The 14,130-nt window shown below is 37.6% G+C and overlaps 1 protein-coding gene and 1 long non-coding RNA gene across 6 annotated transcripts in view; one reads left to right on the top strand and one right to left on the bottom strand.

Annotated features, from left to right (window-relative positions):
- Positions 1–5,763, bottom strand: part of CACNA2D3 (calcium voltage-gated channel auxiliary subunit alpha2delta 3) — a 476,807-nt gene extending 471,044 nt beyond the window's left edge. For 3 of the 5 annotated variants that reach the window (XM_069812302.1, XM_069812303.1, XM_069812300.1), the window contains exons 1-2: positions 5,046–5,684; positions 4,347–4,428 (exon numbers count right to left, since the gene is read on the bottom strand). In XM_069812302.1, coding sequence (XP_069668403.1) covers positions 4,347–4,428; positions 5,046–5,164 — 201 coding nt within the window. In that variant the 5' untranslated portion in view covers positions 5,165–5,684. Of the gene's footprint in view, positions 1–4,346; positions 4,429–5,045 lie in introns of all 5 variants that reach the window. The other 2 variants (XM_069812301.1, XR_011329699.1) reach the window with 2 other exon arrangements.
- A 215-nt stretch (positions 5,764–5,978) lies between these two features.
- On the top strand, positions 5,979–9,564 carry LOC138690895 (uncharacterized). Its single transcript, XR_011329700.1, has 2 exons — positions 5,979–6,094; positions 9,288–9,564. It is a non-coding gene; the product is annotated as an uncharacterized lncRNA (long non-coding RNA).
- Positions 9,565–14,130: the final 4,566 nt, after the last annotated feature.

Here is a 14,130-nt window from a genome sequence, read left to right on the forward strand (position 1 = left end):
AAAACAGGAATGCTATACTGATTGAAAAACGTGCTTTGAGAAAACACAATGATTTGAGAACTGCTAACACAATGAAAAATTTGTTGAAAGGAGTAGGCAGATGCAGACTACAGACTGTTTGAGACCAAGGCAGTCAGTGCTTACATAACAGTGAAGGCTCCGTTAGACGACTTACATAAGAAAAATCGGAGATAGCCTTAAACAAACTTGTCTCCATTAAGAAACCTTTATAGCAGAACCAATAAATAAAAGTTTCTTTTCAGTTAGAAACTGTTCCTACATTTGCAATAAAATAATATCGACTACTCAGGACCAAATCATGAATTATCAAAGCTCAGAATATTAAAAAAAAAAAAAAAAAAAAAAAAAGCAGTCACTCCAAAAGAAATCTGAGAAAGCATAGACCACACTCCATTTTTAGAGAATCAGAAACTTCATTGATATTAGAAAAGCTTTACTGTGTAACAACTATTATTTTTAACATTAACAGAAGGCATGTTACCTGCATTTTTTGCTTCCATTTTATTACTACTATTATTTTGCAACAGCATGGAATAGAAAACATATTATTAGCATGGGTACTGTAATGTGAACAGTAGCATTCCCCAAAGTCTGTTCCTCCAAAATTCTAATCGTAGCAGCTGAAGTGAATATCTTCCCGGCACCTAACACTCGCTTTGCAACCTATACTTAAAGCCTGGCTTTGCCAGTGGACTACATTCTCACACTTACTACAGTACTCACTAAACATAATCAGAGTGTTTAAAAAAAAAAAAAGTTTAAAGAAGCGGCAAGATTCAAATAAGGCAGATGTCTTTTGAAAGTCGGGGGGGGGGGGGGGGGGGGGATATAAGCACCTAAGACACAATTAAAATTTGAATCAATTCTTAGGCCCCAGGAGTATTTGCTAAGTAGGTGAAGAGTATGCATGTCTACAGCACCAAGCAGCTTCTTGTACGCTGCCAAATCTATATGACAACTGTAAAACCTCTAGAAAACAGATAACTTAGGAATAATATTGTCCTGTTTTCTTCTGTATGGTTTTCTGAACACTGAATGGTCTTCCTTCACTTTGAAAGCAAGTAGTAGAACATTAAAATGCTACATTTTTAAGTGCTAATTTTGCTTAAAACTTATCATCATTTTTTAAAGTAGCTACTGAACTATTATTATTATTTTCTGAGCTGTTTGCAGTGTCTGTATTTCATCTAAAGTCAATTTTTGGAAAAATCACATATCCCATATAATCTTAGGAGGCATAACAACATACTTGGATAAGATTATTATAATGCAATGAAATAATAAAGCATCCTATTAAGATAAGGCAAGCAGTGGGTTTTTTAAAAAATAGATAGCTTTAAAAAGTGACAAAAATATTCTCATGCATCTTTTTGAAACTCAAGAGGACAGCCATGATGGTTATTCATTTAATATTCACAGGACAGCAAGACTTAAGAATTGTAATAACTAAATCAATATTCACAGTTATAACCTGGCTTAATTTTGCTTTACTGAGTATCTTACATAACTTCATTTGCTCAATGAAATTTTAGTATGGGTCAAATGACTCTCAATGTGTAAAACATTTGGGCAGTAGAGACTGTCAATCACACTTTGATTTCAAACGCATTCCTTTGAAAGTAGGGCTCACTATATATGCTAACAAAATGAATCAAGTAACCTTTACATTAATTTTTCATTTAGCAAGCCTTTATTAAACTAAATGGCACTACAAAGCAGTTGGTAACTAAGAAATCTATACTGCCCAGATACATTATTATACATACATTGTATATCTTCATTTGTGTAACAATGCTTAATTCATAATCAGAAAGTGTGGATCCCTCCAGTAATATTAGGAGTTGCACTGCTTCTAGAAGTGGAATCTTGACTTTAAAAAGACATTGACTCTGATCACCCAGAGCTCACAGTAAATACCAAATGGATTCTTGATGCCTGGCTAGTGGGGAGGGAGGGGGGAGGAAAAAAGGCATTTGCATTTAGAGTCCTACTGTGCTATCACTTCCTTAATTGTTATGACAACTTCTGTCACTAACTTTGCATGTTGAAAATACTTGCAAATCTTGAAGTTTGGTATGTTTTTATTCACGTAAGCTTACAGAAGAAATATACTTTACAACAATACAAAAAGATACATGTTAAAGTCATCTGCCATGATCAACAGCAAGAAATAGCAAGCTTAAAAGGCCAGAGACACTTGGAATTCTAAATAAAAATAAAAAGCACCAGAGGTTTCCTAAAACTACTGTAACCAGAAGGGATAAAAGAAAAAAAATAAAAGAGGATGTGATAGAGGAATAAAAATGCTCTAAATACCTGTCAAATCTGCGTTTTGTCTTTCCTCTTTCATTAAATAATGAAATATCATAACAAAAGCAAGAAACAAAAACAATAGCTTACAATGTATATATACAGTCCACCTTCAAAAACAGGAGCACAGATTTGTTAGTGAAATAGAAAGGATGCTGATGAAAAGGTAAAATGAATAGCTTCCAATTACCTACAATTATAACAACCAATAGGAAGAAATCTTGCTACTTCAGAGAGAAAAAATACATTACAGAAGGGATAACAGCAGTATCTACTATGAGGAAGAGAAGAATGATTAAGGATCTCATACTGATTGTTTGCGATTTTAGCATGATTTCAACACACAAGAAATTCTATATTTCGGGGACTACCTGTGTTTGGTACATTTCATTTTTAAATCCATTTTAGTGCAAAAATGGCTGTGCATGGAACAGTTCCAAAGTTAAATAAAGGTACCTGTTTGTTATGGCCCAATAAAAAATTAAAGCCTTTTAATAATATTTGATTAGATACTAATCAAAATGGAAAGGCCCATCTGCTGTATAAATTTAAGGAGTTCATACAAAAATGTGATGATATAAAACTACACAGACTTTAAAGAAAGTGAGCTAGAAGTATAATAAATACTGAATGTCCAGATTTTCAGATTAAAATACAAGTTTGCCCAATATGTTGAAGTGAAGCCATTTAATGGCCTTAAAAGGTAGTAAGAGACCTCAAATATTTTTGTTCTTAATAGCTCTGTATTTTAGCTTAGTGAAGTTCATGTTTTGCAGTCCTGGGTGTACAACACTGAAAAGACAGATAGTGCTAAGGAACTCATATGCCTTTAATGATCATTAAGTCAGTTGCTTTCATTTTACATGGCTAGCATAAGCTTTATGTTTCAACTGCTACATGTACTGTCCGTTACATAATTTCACACATACACAAGCCTTTCAAAACAAGTGCTACAAGCTCAAGGAATAATTTCCTTCACAATCAGACCAAAAATAAAAATAAAAAAACCCAAACAAACCAAAAAAACACGTTACTCAGAACTAAAAACCACATCCAAAAAACCAGTAGAAATTTAACACATGGGTTGAATGAGCATCTCTGTAGTCAGTGAATGTCTCTATGTTTTTCCATTTCCATATTGCATTTTGAGGATCACACATTAAGTGCTGCAAAATCAGTCTTAAAGTCTTAGCATATTCCTCTTAGTCTCTCATTATATTTTTTCAGCAGCTGCTATAAAAATAAATTGTCTACAATACAGAACTTTACTATAGGTTGCATATTTAAATTAGAGTAAACACAGTCCTTGATATATACCTAATACTCAGATCCGCTTTCTCACTACCCTCCACCCCAATTATGCAGACTTATACCAATTTCTCAAGTTTTTGCAATACTTCACTAGCTTATTACCCAGCTGTGCAGCTGAGCAAGAAGATAACCACATTCATTCCTCTTATCTGTAATGATGTAATACATCCCAGCACTGGGTTGAGATGATTGGGGGAATAATGGGATTGTAAAAACTGCAGAGATGACAAACAACAGTGCAGCCGCCTTCTCCCGATACAGTGAATTGCGTACATACAGCACAGGGTGAAAATAATACAATATCTACTAATTCTGCTCCTTGAATGAAGTTAACATTTTTCATAAGAAGCAGCTGCTGTTTCTACACAGAAATATCAACACCACAACGCAGCAACCAGATTAAATATCCGCAATCTAGCCTAAAGCCTACACTTCAAGAAATAAAAGTGTTTGAGTTTACTTTCTAGTGATAACAAAAAAAAAAAAAAAAAAAAATCATCCAAACAGAAAAATGTCAGTTTAATCAAGGACTCTCCAGGTAGTGCAGTGCAATGCAAATGGTCATCAGGGACCAGTATACAATACAAAAATAGATGTTGGACCAAAGCATGTACAGAACTGCTTTCCTATTCATCTAAAAAAATCAAATCTGCCTCCATTTTCTCTGTTAAAACCTTCCTTATTACAGCTGAAGAGATCCTTACCTTCTGCAGGAGCTGGGAACCTGAGTACTTGGCTGCAATTGATTTGATCTCTCCACCAAATGCTGAGGCCCAGAGCTTTACACTGAGAAGAAAAAAAAAAAATGAGAAACAGGAAGAAATGTAATACACATGTCATAGCAAGCAACACAGACTGTAACAGCTTCAGCTGCACTCAGAAGGATCCTAGCAATTTTGCATTAAAGACATCACTAAGGAACCTAAGCTCAGCAAAAGATTAGTGAAGCTGTTCAAGTACAAGCACAAACCAGATGCTGTGCTAAGGTAAGGCCTCTGATATGAAACTACCCAACCTGCACTGTTTAAGTTTAAAGAATCAATTTGTACAGAAGCATGCTTTGGCACAACATAACATGTATCCATTGAAAAGAAAGAGGCAGATAAAATGGCAAAACAATTCTGAACAATAAATTCTCACATCAGGAGTTAACAGCATCAACTTCAGTAAATACAAGCACTTGAGTTAGGACTCTGCGGCCACATACTCCACCAACACATGCTCCTACAATAAAATCAAAGTAGTGCTGAGCGCATTAGAGACTACCACTTTAAACACAGCTGACAGAGGAGCAAAGGTGCCTTGAACAGTCAAGTATCTGCAATACAAAAAGGCAAGAACTTGAGCAGTCAAGTTCTCATCCTTGAACACAGTCCTGAGAGCAATAGCATGAAAGCACTTACACAGACAAGGGGATCTGCTGCTCCGATCCAACCACATCCACTAAGGCTGTGTTAAAAGCTGTCCAGAAGATAAAGAAACACCCCCCAAAAGCCCGAAGAAGATTCAGGTTCTCTGGCATTGTGCCTCTCTGTGCCTGGAAAGATTTGGGGAAATTCAAGTAAAGCCGAATTCAGCAGCAGTGGGGTTTTGCTTCTAAAGCCTCTGTCCCCAACCTTACCCCCTCCCCTAGAACAACACTGGAAGAAATCACAGCTCCATCCTCATCCCTCCAAAGAATGACCCTCTCTGTGTAATGGAAGGAGAGGACCAGAAGCAAAGCTCTAATGACTTGAAAACTATTGTGTCCCTGGTAACAGCAAAGCGTTTTCCAGCACTACTGCAGCCACTTGCACGTAGTTCTTTACAACTCCGCAGTCAGCAGTGTGCTGGAGTTACTTCAGTGACCTACTGCTGCTCCAGAGTGCCCTTAGCAGCAAGAAAGCGGACTATCGATTCCAACTAGGGAGGCTCTCTTCTTGCAATTACTGCTCACTTCGCAAATGGAAAGCTGCCTAGAGTTCTCCTTTCCCTCGCCGATAACCTCGAGCCTTCATCCCAGATCGAGTCAGCCAACGCACTGGTTCAGCGGAGCAGGAGCAGCAGCCTTTTAACGGGATAGCGCGGAGACAGAGAGGCAGGCACAGGAGGAGCCGGACCAGAGGGAGGGTGCCTCTGTATGGCAAAAGCAGAGAAAGTCTGGAGGAGCGGAAAGTGGAGTTGAGCCCTTCCAGGAAGGCGAGCAGAGCGCGCTGCACATTTGCCGGGGGCTGAGCGAGGGAGGGCTCGGCAGGGGCGGAGGGGAGGTGGGGGGGCCGCGCACACCCACCGGAGACCCGGCCAATTCAGGCAGGGCACCGCTGCGTGACAAGCATCTGTCACACACCCCGGCGAGGCGAAGGATGGCCGGAGCTCAGCCCTTTGCGCCGAGAGCGCCCAGCATCCCGGCGGCGGAGCCGCGCCGAGCGGGGCGCGGACGGACCCGCGGAGGAGAGCGGCGATCCCCGCCGAGGTAGCATCGCCGGCGAGCGGGAGCAGCGGGCTCCCGGAGCGAGCCCCGGGTTTAGGTCAGGCTCGCACGTTTAATCGAGTCATCTACGGCACGTCCTTGTGCATAAAGGCACGTTTGCTGCTGCCTCCCACGCCTGAGCGCTGCAGCGAGTCACTATCCGAGAGACCGGGACTGGCAAAGGCTTATGAATGAAAAGAAATGCAGCATAAGTAAATCAGTGCGGGCTAACTGACTCGAGCCTGTGAATAAATTATTCATTTATGCTCATAGAAGAATCCTCTTGATATGGCAAACATAGGATTACAAGCTCCTCCGCGGAGAGAGCGGCGTGGGGAGCGGGAGGGGATTGGTCCAGGTATTTTTGTTGTTGCGTTTTAAAATCTACCCTCCCTCCCTTTGCTTATATTCTTCTCCCTCTGCTCGTTTCTCACCACCTTCTCCACTAAAACCCACAGACTTAAAATAGCAATTGAACTTTAATGTAAATAAGTATGGCAAGACCTGGAGATGATCTGAGCATGGGCTGAGTCATCCTTGCATCATACAATGTAGCTCCAGTGTCCGCTCCAGAATTCTAGTTTCTTCCCTCTGTAGCTAGAATTAACACCTCGAAATATTCACTCTGCCTTTGTATACTATTCTTGTCTTGTTTAACATGTTCTGTCTTGAAGCTAGATGTGTAGTACCTGTATTTTTTTTCCTCATTAACATTTCTAAGAGCACTGAACAGTTTGCTTTAAATATCAAAACCTCTATTCAACACCTGGCTGATAAAAGCGTTCTGCCTTCTCAGAAGAAACTAGAAGTTTAAAGATAGAAAGACTACCTTAGGGAAACTGTATAGAACAGAGCAGCATGACACACTGCAACTTTCACCACCCGCTGGCCATCCCCACCAGGAACAGTAAATAGATCATATTTCTGTCCGTACCTTCATATGAAGGCAATAATGAAAGTTTTGTTGAAAGAGACACTTATTTTGTGTATTAATCAACCTTTTTGAAAGTCCTATTATCTGTGCTGTTACTGTGGATTTTCTAAGCGGTGTTTTAAATATGCTGCCATGTCACCAGGTGTTCAGCCTACCTACAGGCAGAAACATAAAAATGCACATGGCTGACTAACCGTATATAATGAATTATGGGCCCCTTTGAACATATTATATAAACAACAGTATTTTTTCAAAACTAGGAATGAAGCAGGAATGGTGGACTGCCTCACTACTTAGTGCTGTTTAGTTTTTTTACATGCTAAACAATCTCAGGAAGGAAATTCATAAGGCTAATTTTGTGGGATTCAAACTTCGGTTTTACATTAACATAGATCCTTATCTGCTTCAAGACAACACAAAGCACTAGTGACAAGTAACAGCTTCATTCTTCAAACAATTACTGGGAGCCCTAGAAACTTTTTGAAAGCACATACAATGTGCCTCTGTTAAACAGTCCTGAGGAATTTAATATGTATTAAAACCATCAATAATTATTGGCAAAAAAAGATTATAAAATCAGTTGTCAAACCCTTGACTTTATTTATATTTATTATACATTCAATACCTTATCAGATCTACAATTTATGCATTTGGCATGTATAACAGGACACTCACATTTGTTTAATATAGAAATCCTATTTCATTATTGCTATTCTCAGAAAACAAAATTTGCTTGAAAAAGAAATTTATACTTGACAGTACAAGCATGGCCACCTCCCTTTGTGTTAACAAACATTTGTATGCATTATACCATAGAGTGCTTTCAGCATCTTTCATTAATGCACACTGGTTATGTTCATGCAGTTATTTAGTTCCTCTCAATGATTCAGTGAATGGAAAGCAAACCTACACTGTAACAGTGGTCTAACACATACAAACCATACATATAAACCACTAGAAGTGACAACACTTTCTGTCAAGCTATTGTATTGTGGCCTGACCACTACTGACTATTCCTGGTACACAGATCACTGCGGTCAAGACACCAGGTTCAAAACCAATGTTACTGTTTCCCCCATGTTGTCCTCATGAGCAAGATGCAGAAACTTTCCTAAGTGGGTTTGCATAAGAACCAAGGAAAATAAATAGAAAAAAAAAGAGGTAAGTTCTGCCAAAAGGTTTGACTCCTTTATACTGGGGATATAGCTCTATGCTTCATTTTTTGGTACAGCCATATGACATCCTGGACCAAAGTCAGAAGAAAGCTAAGTTTCAAAGAAGCATAGTAATTAATTTAGATTTTGGAAGTAATGTGGCATTTCTATCATGTCCTGATGCTGTTATAGGTAACTGCCAAATCTGGAAGAATCCTTAATGCTGGTCCCACAAGAAAAAAGTATGTACAGATAACCGATCAGAGAAGGAAAACGTTTATGGACTTAGCAAATTTATGTTCTAAAACCAAAGTGCGTCTTAGCAGTAAGTGCAGGTAAGTTACTTACATGCCAGTAGTCTCAGAAGCAGAGCTCCCCATACAAGTGTATTAAGTTGGATCGCCCTGCCCCTGGCCCCCCATTTTTAAAGGGTAAAAATGGCATCTAACCTCCTGCTGTGTCTTTGATGATCAAGTACAATGGCACATTTTAGTATCTCACAGAAAATGAAAGAAGCTGTTTTCCCCATGAAAGCAGAAATAAAATTTGGACATGTGAATCATCAAGTGTGGTAATAGAAAGTCACAGGCACAGTCAGAGAAAGTTGATGTATCCCCAAAGCTTTTGCAGTGGACTACATTCAGGAAAATAACTGAGGGACTGAGGGAAAAACAAAGCAAAACAAACCAACCAACCCCCCTCAAAAAAAACAAATGAAAAAAAAAACCCAAACAAAAAACCCCAAGTCAAGGGCAAAGGGTAATATGAGATTTGACACAAAGGCTGAAGTACAGAACACAGACTAAGGAAGTCCCATACATAAATACATATAGTAACTCTACCTGACAAATCAATCCCATTGTTCTTTCCTTTACCTCCAGATGTATTTACACTTATAAAAGGGTGCAGTAACAGGGTCACATTTGCATCATCAGAACCTACTTTGAGGTCTTCTGACCAGACACGTATAAAGCCCTAATAAAAAAAAAAAAAATTAAAAAAAAAAAATCAATCGAGAGGCATAGAGAAGAGAACATATGGTGCAGGGGAGAAGAGTAGGAGGAAATGATATAATTAACACAAATGTTTATTGTATTTCTTTTTTCAGATGCTTATCTACAATGAGTTCTAAACAGAGAGGAATAAATGCAGAAGGCTAAAATGCTAAAAGCCTTGCTGAAGATGCAAGCCACCTCCACTGGAAGTTAATTAAAAAAAAGGAAATACGTCAGATTATCTGTATTCCACACAGATTAGAAGATTCAGATACTGCAAAAATAGACAAGTCCTAACTACACTGCATGATGTGGCATTAATACTTCCTTTGTAGTATATTCCTCAACAATTGTAAATACTGAGATTATAACACTCAGATGTGTTCTCCACAGTGCTTTTTTTGTTTGTTTGATTCAAGAGATTAAAATGTCCCTTCTCCCCCTTTTCCTTTCTCTGAAATACTTCTCTTAAAAAGTGATCCCTTAAATAAAGGCAGTGGGAGGGGAAAAAAGGGAGGAAGTGAAGGGACATAGCCACCTCCTGCAATAAACAATTTAATATAATGTCCTGTACTGAAAAATCCTTCCAGCCATTAACAACTGTATGCAACTTTTCCCTTACTTCTCTGCAAGTATGTTTCACATAAATTTACACATGGAAAATGAAAACAGGAGAAGTAGAGGGATAACAAAAGTCATCTCAGCTGCACAAAGCACTTTGAGATTGTCAGATGAAGGCAAAATCTGAATGTTTAGGATTTATTATTTGGAAACAACCCAATGGTGGAAGGATTCATCAAGTACTGTTTACATGCTGTGAGAACACAGGTTTACTTGTTTCAAAGTGAGCTGTACATCTGAGAAAGAGCAAGAGACTGCACATTAGACCTATTCTGTAGGGACTTAACATACGTACATGTATTCCTAGAATTTTATGAAGGTCCCATGTGTATAAATCTAAGTGTTTCAATGGTATGGGAATGCCTAGTTATTGACCGATTCCAACCCACTTACAACAAAGATTGAGGTCAAGTAACATTACTCCCTGGATTAAATGAACACAATTTCACATAATGGGCATGAGCTAGTGACTTGTAGAAATAAAAATACTGCAAAAATTCTAAACCATGGCAGTATTTTGTATGCAACTTTATAATGTTATCATCTTGTTTGTATATACTGTTCAGGTCAAATCAATCACAAAAATTTAACTTATGAGAATATTAAGGGTATATGCAACCTATGTCTACATATACTCAAAATCAGTTACATAAGAATAAATACAATCTCTAAGGATTTAAAAAAAATACTAATATACACTCACAATTAATATGTTGCAAGTACAGCATTTTAGGTTACTGTCACATTATCTTTAGTACACTTCAACACCAAATAAACCTCACAGTTTGCCATAAAACCCCAAGGAACACATGGTTAATTTAGCTTCTACAAAGCCTATGTTCAGCTGGCTTTAGCATCTCCACAAGGAGTTAAAATGTAAAAGAGCAAAGCATTATCACATCCCAGCCTATGAGAGCTCAACACCGCATGGTAAGCTAGAATGCTTTAAGCTAATGATGTTTATAGCTAACCAAATCCAATTTCAGCAGTCCACTGTAGCTCTGGTCTGTTAGTGCCATTTTACATAAGCTTCATTTATTTTGAATTTTCAGCTATTAAGTCAAAGTCCACATTTGGTTTGAGTGTCATGCTAGGAAATGAATTCTTCTCTAAGCAAATAAATTACATTTTTACTCCCAAGGCTAGTGCTAGGTTGTAAATGTTAATGCTTTCAATGCATTCAAAATACCTGAAAACCAAAGATAGGACTTAAAAATGAGAAACTGTAATTGAGAGCTCTAACATAACAGACAGAATACTATAGAAACAAACAAACCTAGCATTTACTCCTCCGATGATACAAGTGATGACTAAAGGTCACAATATATTTAAGTGCTAATCTATTACTGTCTACACACTAGAATGAAAACCCTAGTCATATCTATACTGGCCTGTGAATGTTGACCCAAACCTTGCAAATTCCTCAGAGCCACTTTAAGGGACCCTTGTCAAAGCCCAAAATAGACTTCAAAGGTTAGGAAAAGCATTGCTTTTACTTCAGATCTTGGCAGGATTAGTGACACAAACACTGAGTACCAAAAAAGATGTATTCAAGGCAGGAGAAAGAGGGGAAGTGGTACTGAGCAGACTCTTTCGAAGGAGTGCTCCTTTTGCATCGACAGATGATCCATTGTCATCAGTGAGGTTAAGTTTGCAACCACTCAACTGAAAGCAGCCTGCAAACTTTAGACTAACATTTAATTATTTTCAAAATACTGTCCGTATTGCAAAGTTGAAAATATAACATAATTTTTGATCCAAGAAACAGTGCAGTAATTATGTAAAGCCATTAGGTACTTCAGAGGCCTGTAATTCTGTCACTCTCTAATTAATTCCTGCATCACAAGTATGAGTTTTGAGGTGGAAATGTGACTTTTCTGAAGTCTTGAATATCAGATCAAGAAACTGGTAGTTTAGTCAACACAGTGCTGCTTCTGAAATGTTACAGAAAATTAATTTTGTATAATTCTATGGCAGCAGCTGCTAACCTGTGATCTATTTCTGCTCTATCACTTTGGTGAGCCTTGTTTATTTATCATGAACATTGACTGATCCTGAAAATCAAACGTTATCTCAAAAGGCTATTGGAAATAGCATATATTATAAAGCAAGCACATTATGGTAATGAATTCCAGTAAGTTGTTACATTAAAAAATATATATATACATCAACTAAGAAAAAGTCCTGAAGAGTAAGGATATTAGACCATCTTAAATATCTGATTACAACTGCAGAGTAAGACCACCAAGAACTATCAAAAGACAAACAGGTTTCAATAAAGAGTGTAGGCAATTCATTAATTTTCTTAAGGTCACAATAGGAACCTGATAACATCTATTAAAGACTTACTGCTTTATGCAAATCAAGTTTCACTTCTTCAGCAGTTACTGTTAATTTGGGCAAGAATCAAATTTAAGATTGCATTTTTTTTCCACCAATGGAAGTGGCTACTTGTTCTAGTGAACATTAGTCAAAACCTTGCTGCCTGTAAGCAGATGAAACAATCTATTATTAGGGCACTCCCATAATACCCTAAGTCAGTGGAAAAAGTGGACTTAGGCATAATGAATAATTCCGGCATCAAACACAATAATACCTTATCACAGAAAAAAATACAAGGGCTGGGGCTTCAAATTCTGACTTGTATATAGTAGTCCAATTCTACTTCCATTTTGATAATATAGCTTGACATTATATACCATGGAAAGCTCAGGCTTCTCCTGCTGAAGAATAGCAGATTTATTAGGTTGTTGTGGTTTTTTTAAAATACATTAAAGCATGATTATGCTTAAAAGATGCAAAGTAAAAGCAAAATTTATATCCATAAATATACTAATAAGTGTTAGGTAAAATATTTGCCAGAGCATGCATTTCTATTTCACAGGCTGTTAATCCATCATAGTGTCACTAGCATTGCAAGAGACACACTCAGACTGCTATGCTCATTACTTTTTAATGTATCACTCAATTTTAAACAATAAGACTAACAAGTTCAGCCCATAATATAGCCATCCTTCCTATGACTGTAAAAAAACCAAAAAAAAAAAAACAAAACAAAGAAACAAAAACACTCCCACAAATACTAGTTTACACTATGATTCTATTTATAAGCAACCAATATTAAATAGTCTGTAGAAAATATAGAAAAAGCAGCAAAATTCTGAGCCGAACTTGTTATTATCAGTTATCCCACCCCAATTTTTTGTGAGGGTTTTTTTGTACCATGAAAACACTTGCTTAATCTTCAATTTATTAATAAAATGGGAACTAATACACTAAATATAGATAATGGATCCCATACAATATTTTATCAAAGGCCGTTGATACCACCCCATAACCCAAAGGTGATGTTTTTTTAATAAATAATATATGCCATTTATCAAGGACCTCTCAAATAAGCATAAAAAAAGGTTCGTGCAGTTCTCAGCCCTCCATCTCCCAGACATTACTAGAAATAACTGTCTCCATTTTAATGGAGGATGAACTCCTTAAATTTTCCCCAAACTGGTATTTTTGGAATTAGCTGAGGGCTGCTGGAAAAAAGCAACAGGACATCTTGTCAATGTTTCACAGAGAAGCTTAAGAGAGATATCAGACCCCAAGAGTTTCTCCTGAGCATTATTCAGCCTGATACATAATTTGGTACTTGAGAACTAAGGCTCCCTATTTTTCCTCCAATACCTTTATCCCCCCACCATCTTTTTTTTTTCTGCAAACCCGTTGCTATGTGTCTCTACTTTCAGTTCTCACCTTTGTCTATTGCAAGTCCCACTTTTCCAGACAACGTTTTCTCACAGAAGCACATAAAGTTCCCCAAGCAGTTTTCTAACTTCTTTGATCCCTAAATTCAATACTCCCATCCTTCTTTATAGATATAGTAAAGGCTATTTCATCCTACACACCCTTCCAACTCATACAGACTGTTGCCCATAGTCTTACTGCTGGAGAAGAGAAAGCCATCTAAATCACAGCCTATGCTCAACTCTATCTAAAATTACCATAAATTCAAACTGCAGAAGCTGCTCAGCCTCCAGAACAGGAGGTGTCAGAAATTCATGAAGAGCCTTCCTTGTAAGATGCACTATGCTCATATGACACTTGCCTAGTAATCAAGTGTTAAAGCTGCAAGCTCTTAAGAGTACCTATTATCATCCATCACTGATCGAGACCACTGACCCACTCATCAGTGCACTGCTAATTCACTTCAGTTTTATTTCTCACCAGGGAATCTCTATCCGAGCTGTCATCTACTTATGCTGTTTAAAATTCTCCTCCCAAGCAGCTGTTCTAGGAAACTCCTTACTTTGTTTCAAGCTTTAACATCTAAAGTGAGAT

This window comes from Haliaeetus albicilla, chromosome 24 (assembly GCF_947461875.1).
Source record: "Haliaeetus albicilla chromosome 24, bHalAlb1.1, whole genome shotgun sequence".
In the NCBI taxonomy this organism is placed as follows: Eukaryota; Metazoa; Chordata; class Aves; order Accipitriformes; family Accipitridae; genus Haliaeetus; species Haliaeetus albicilla.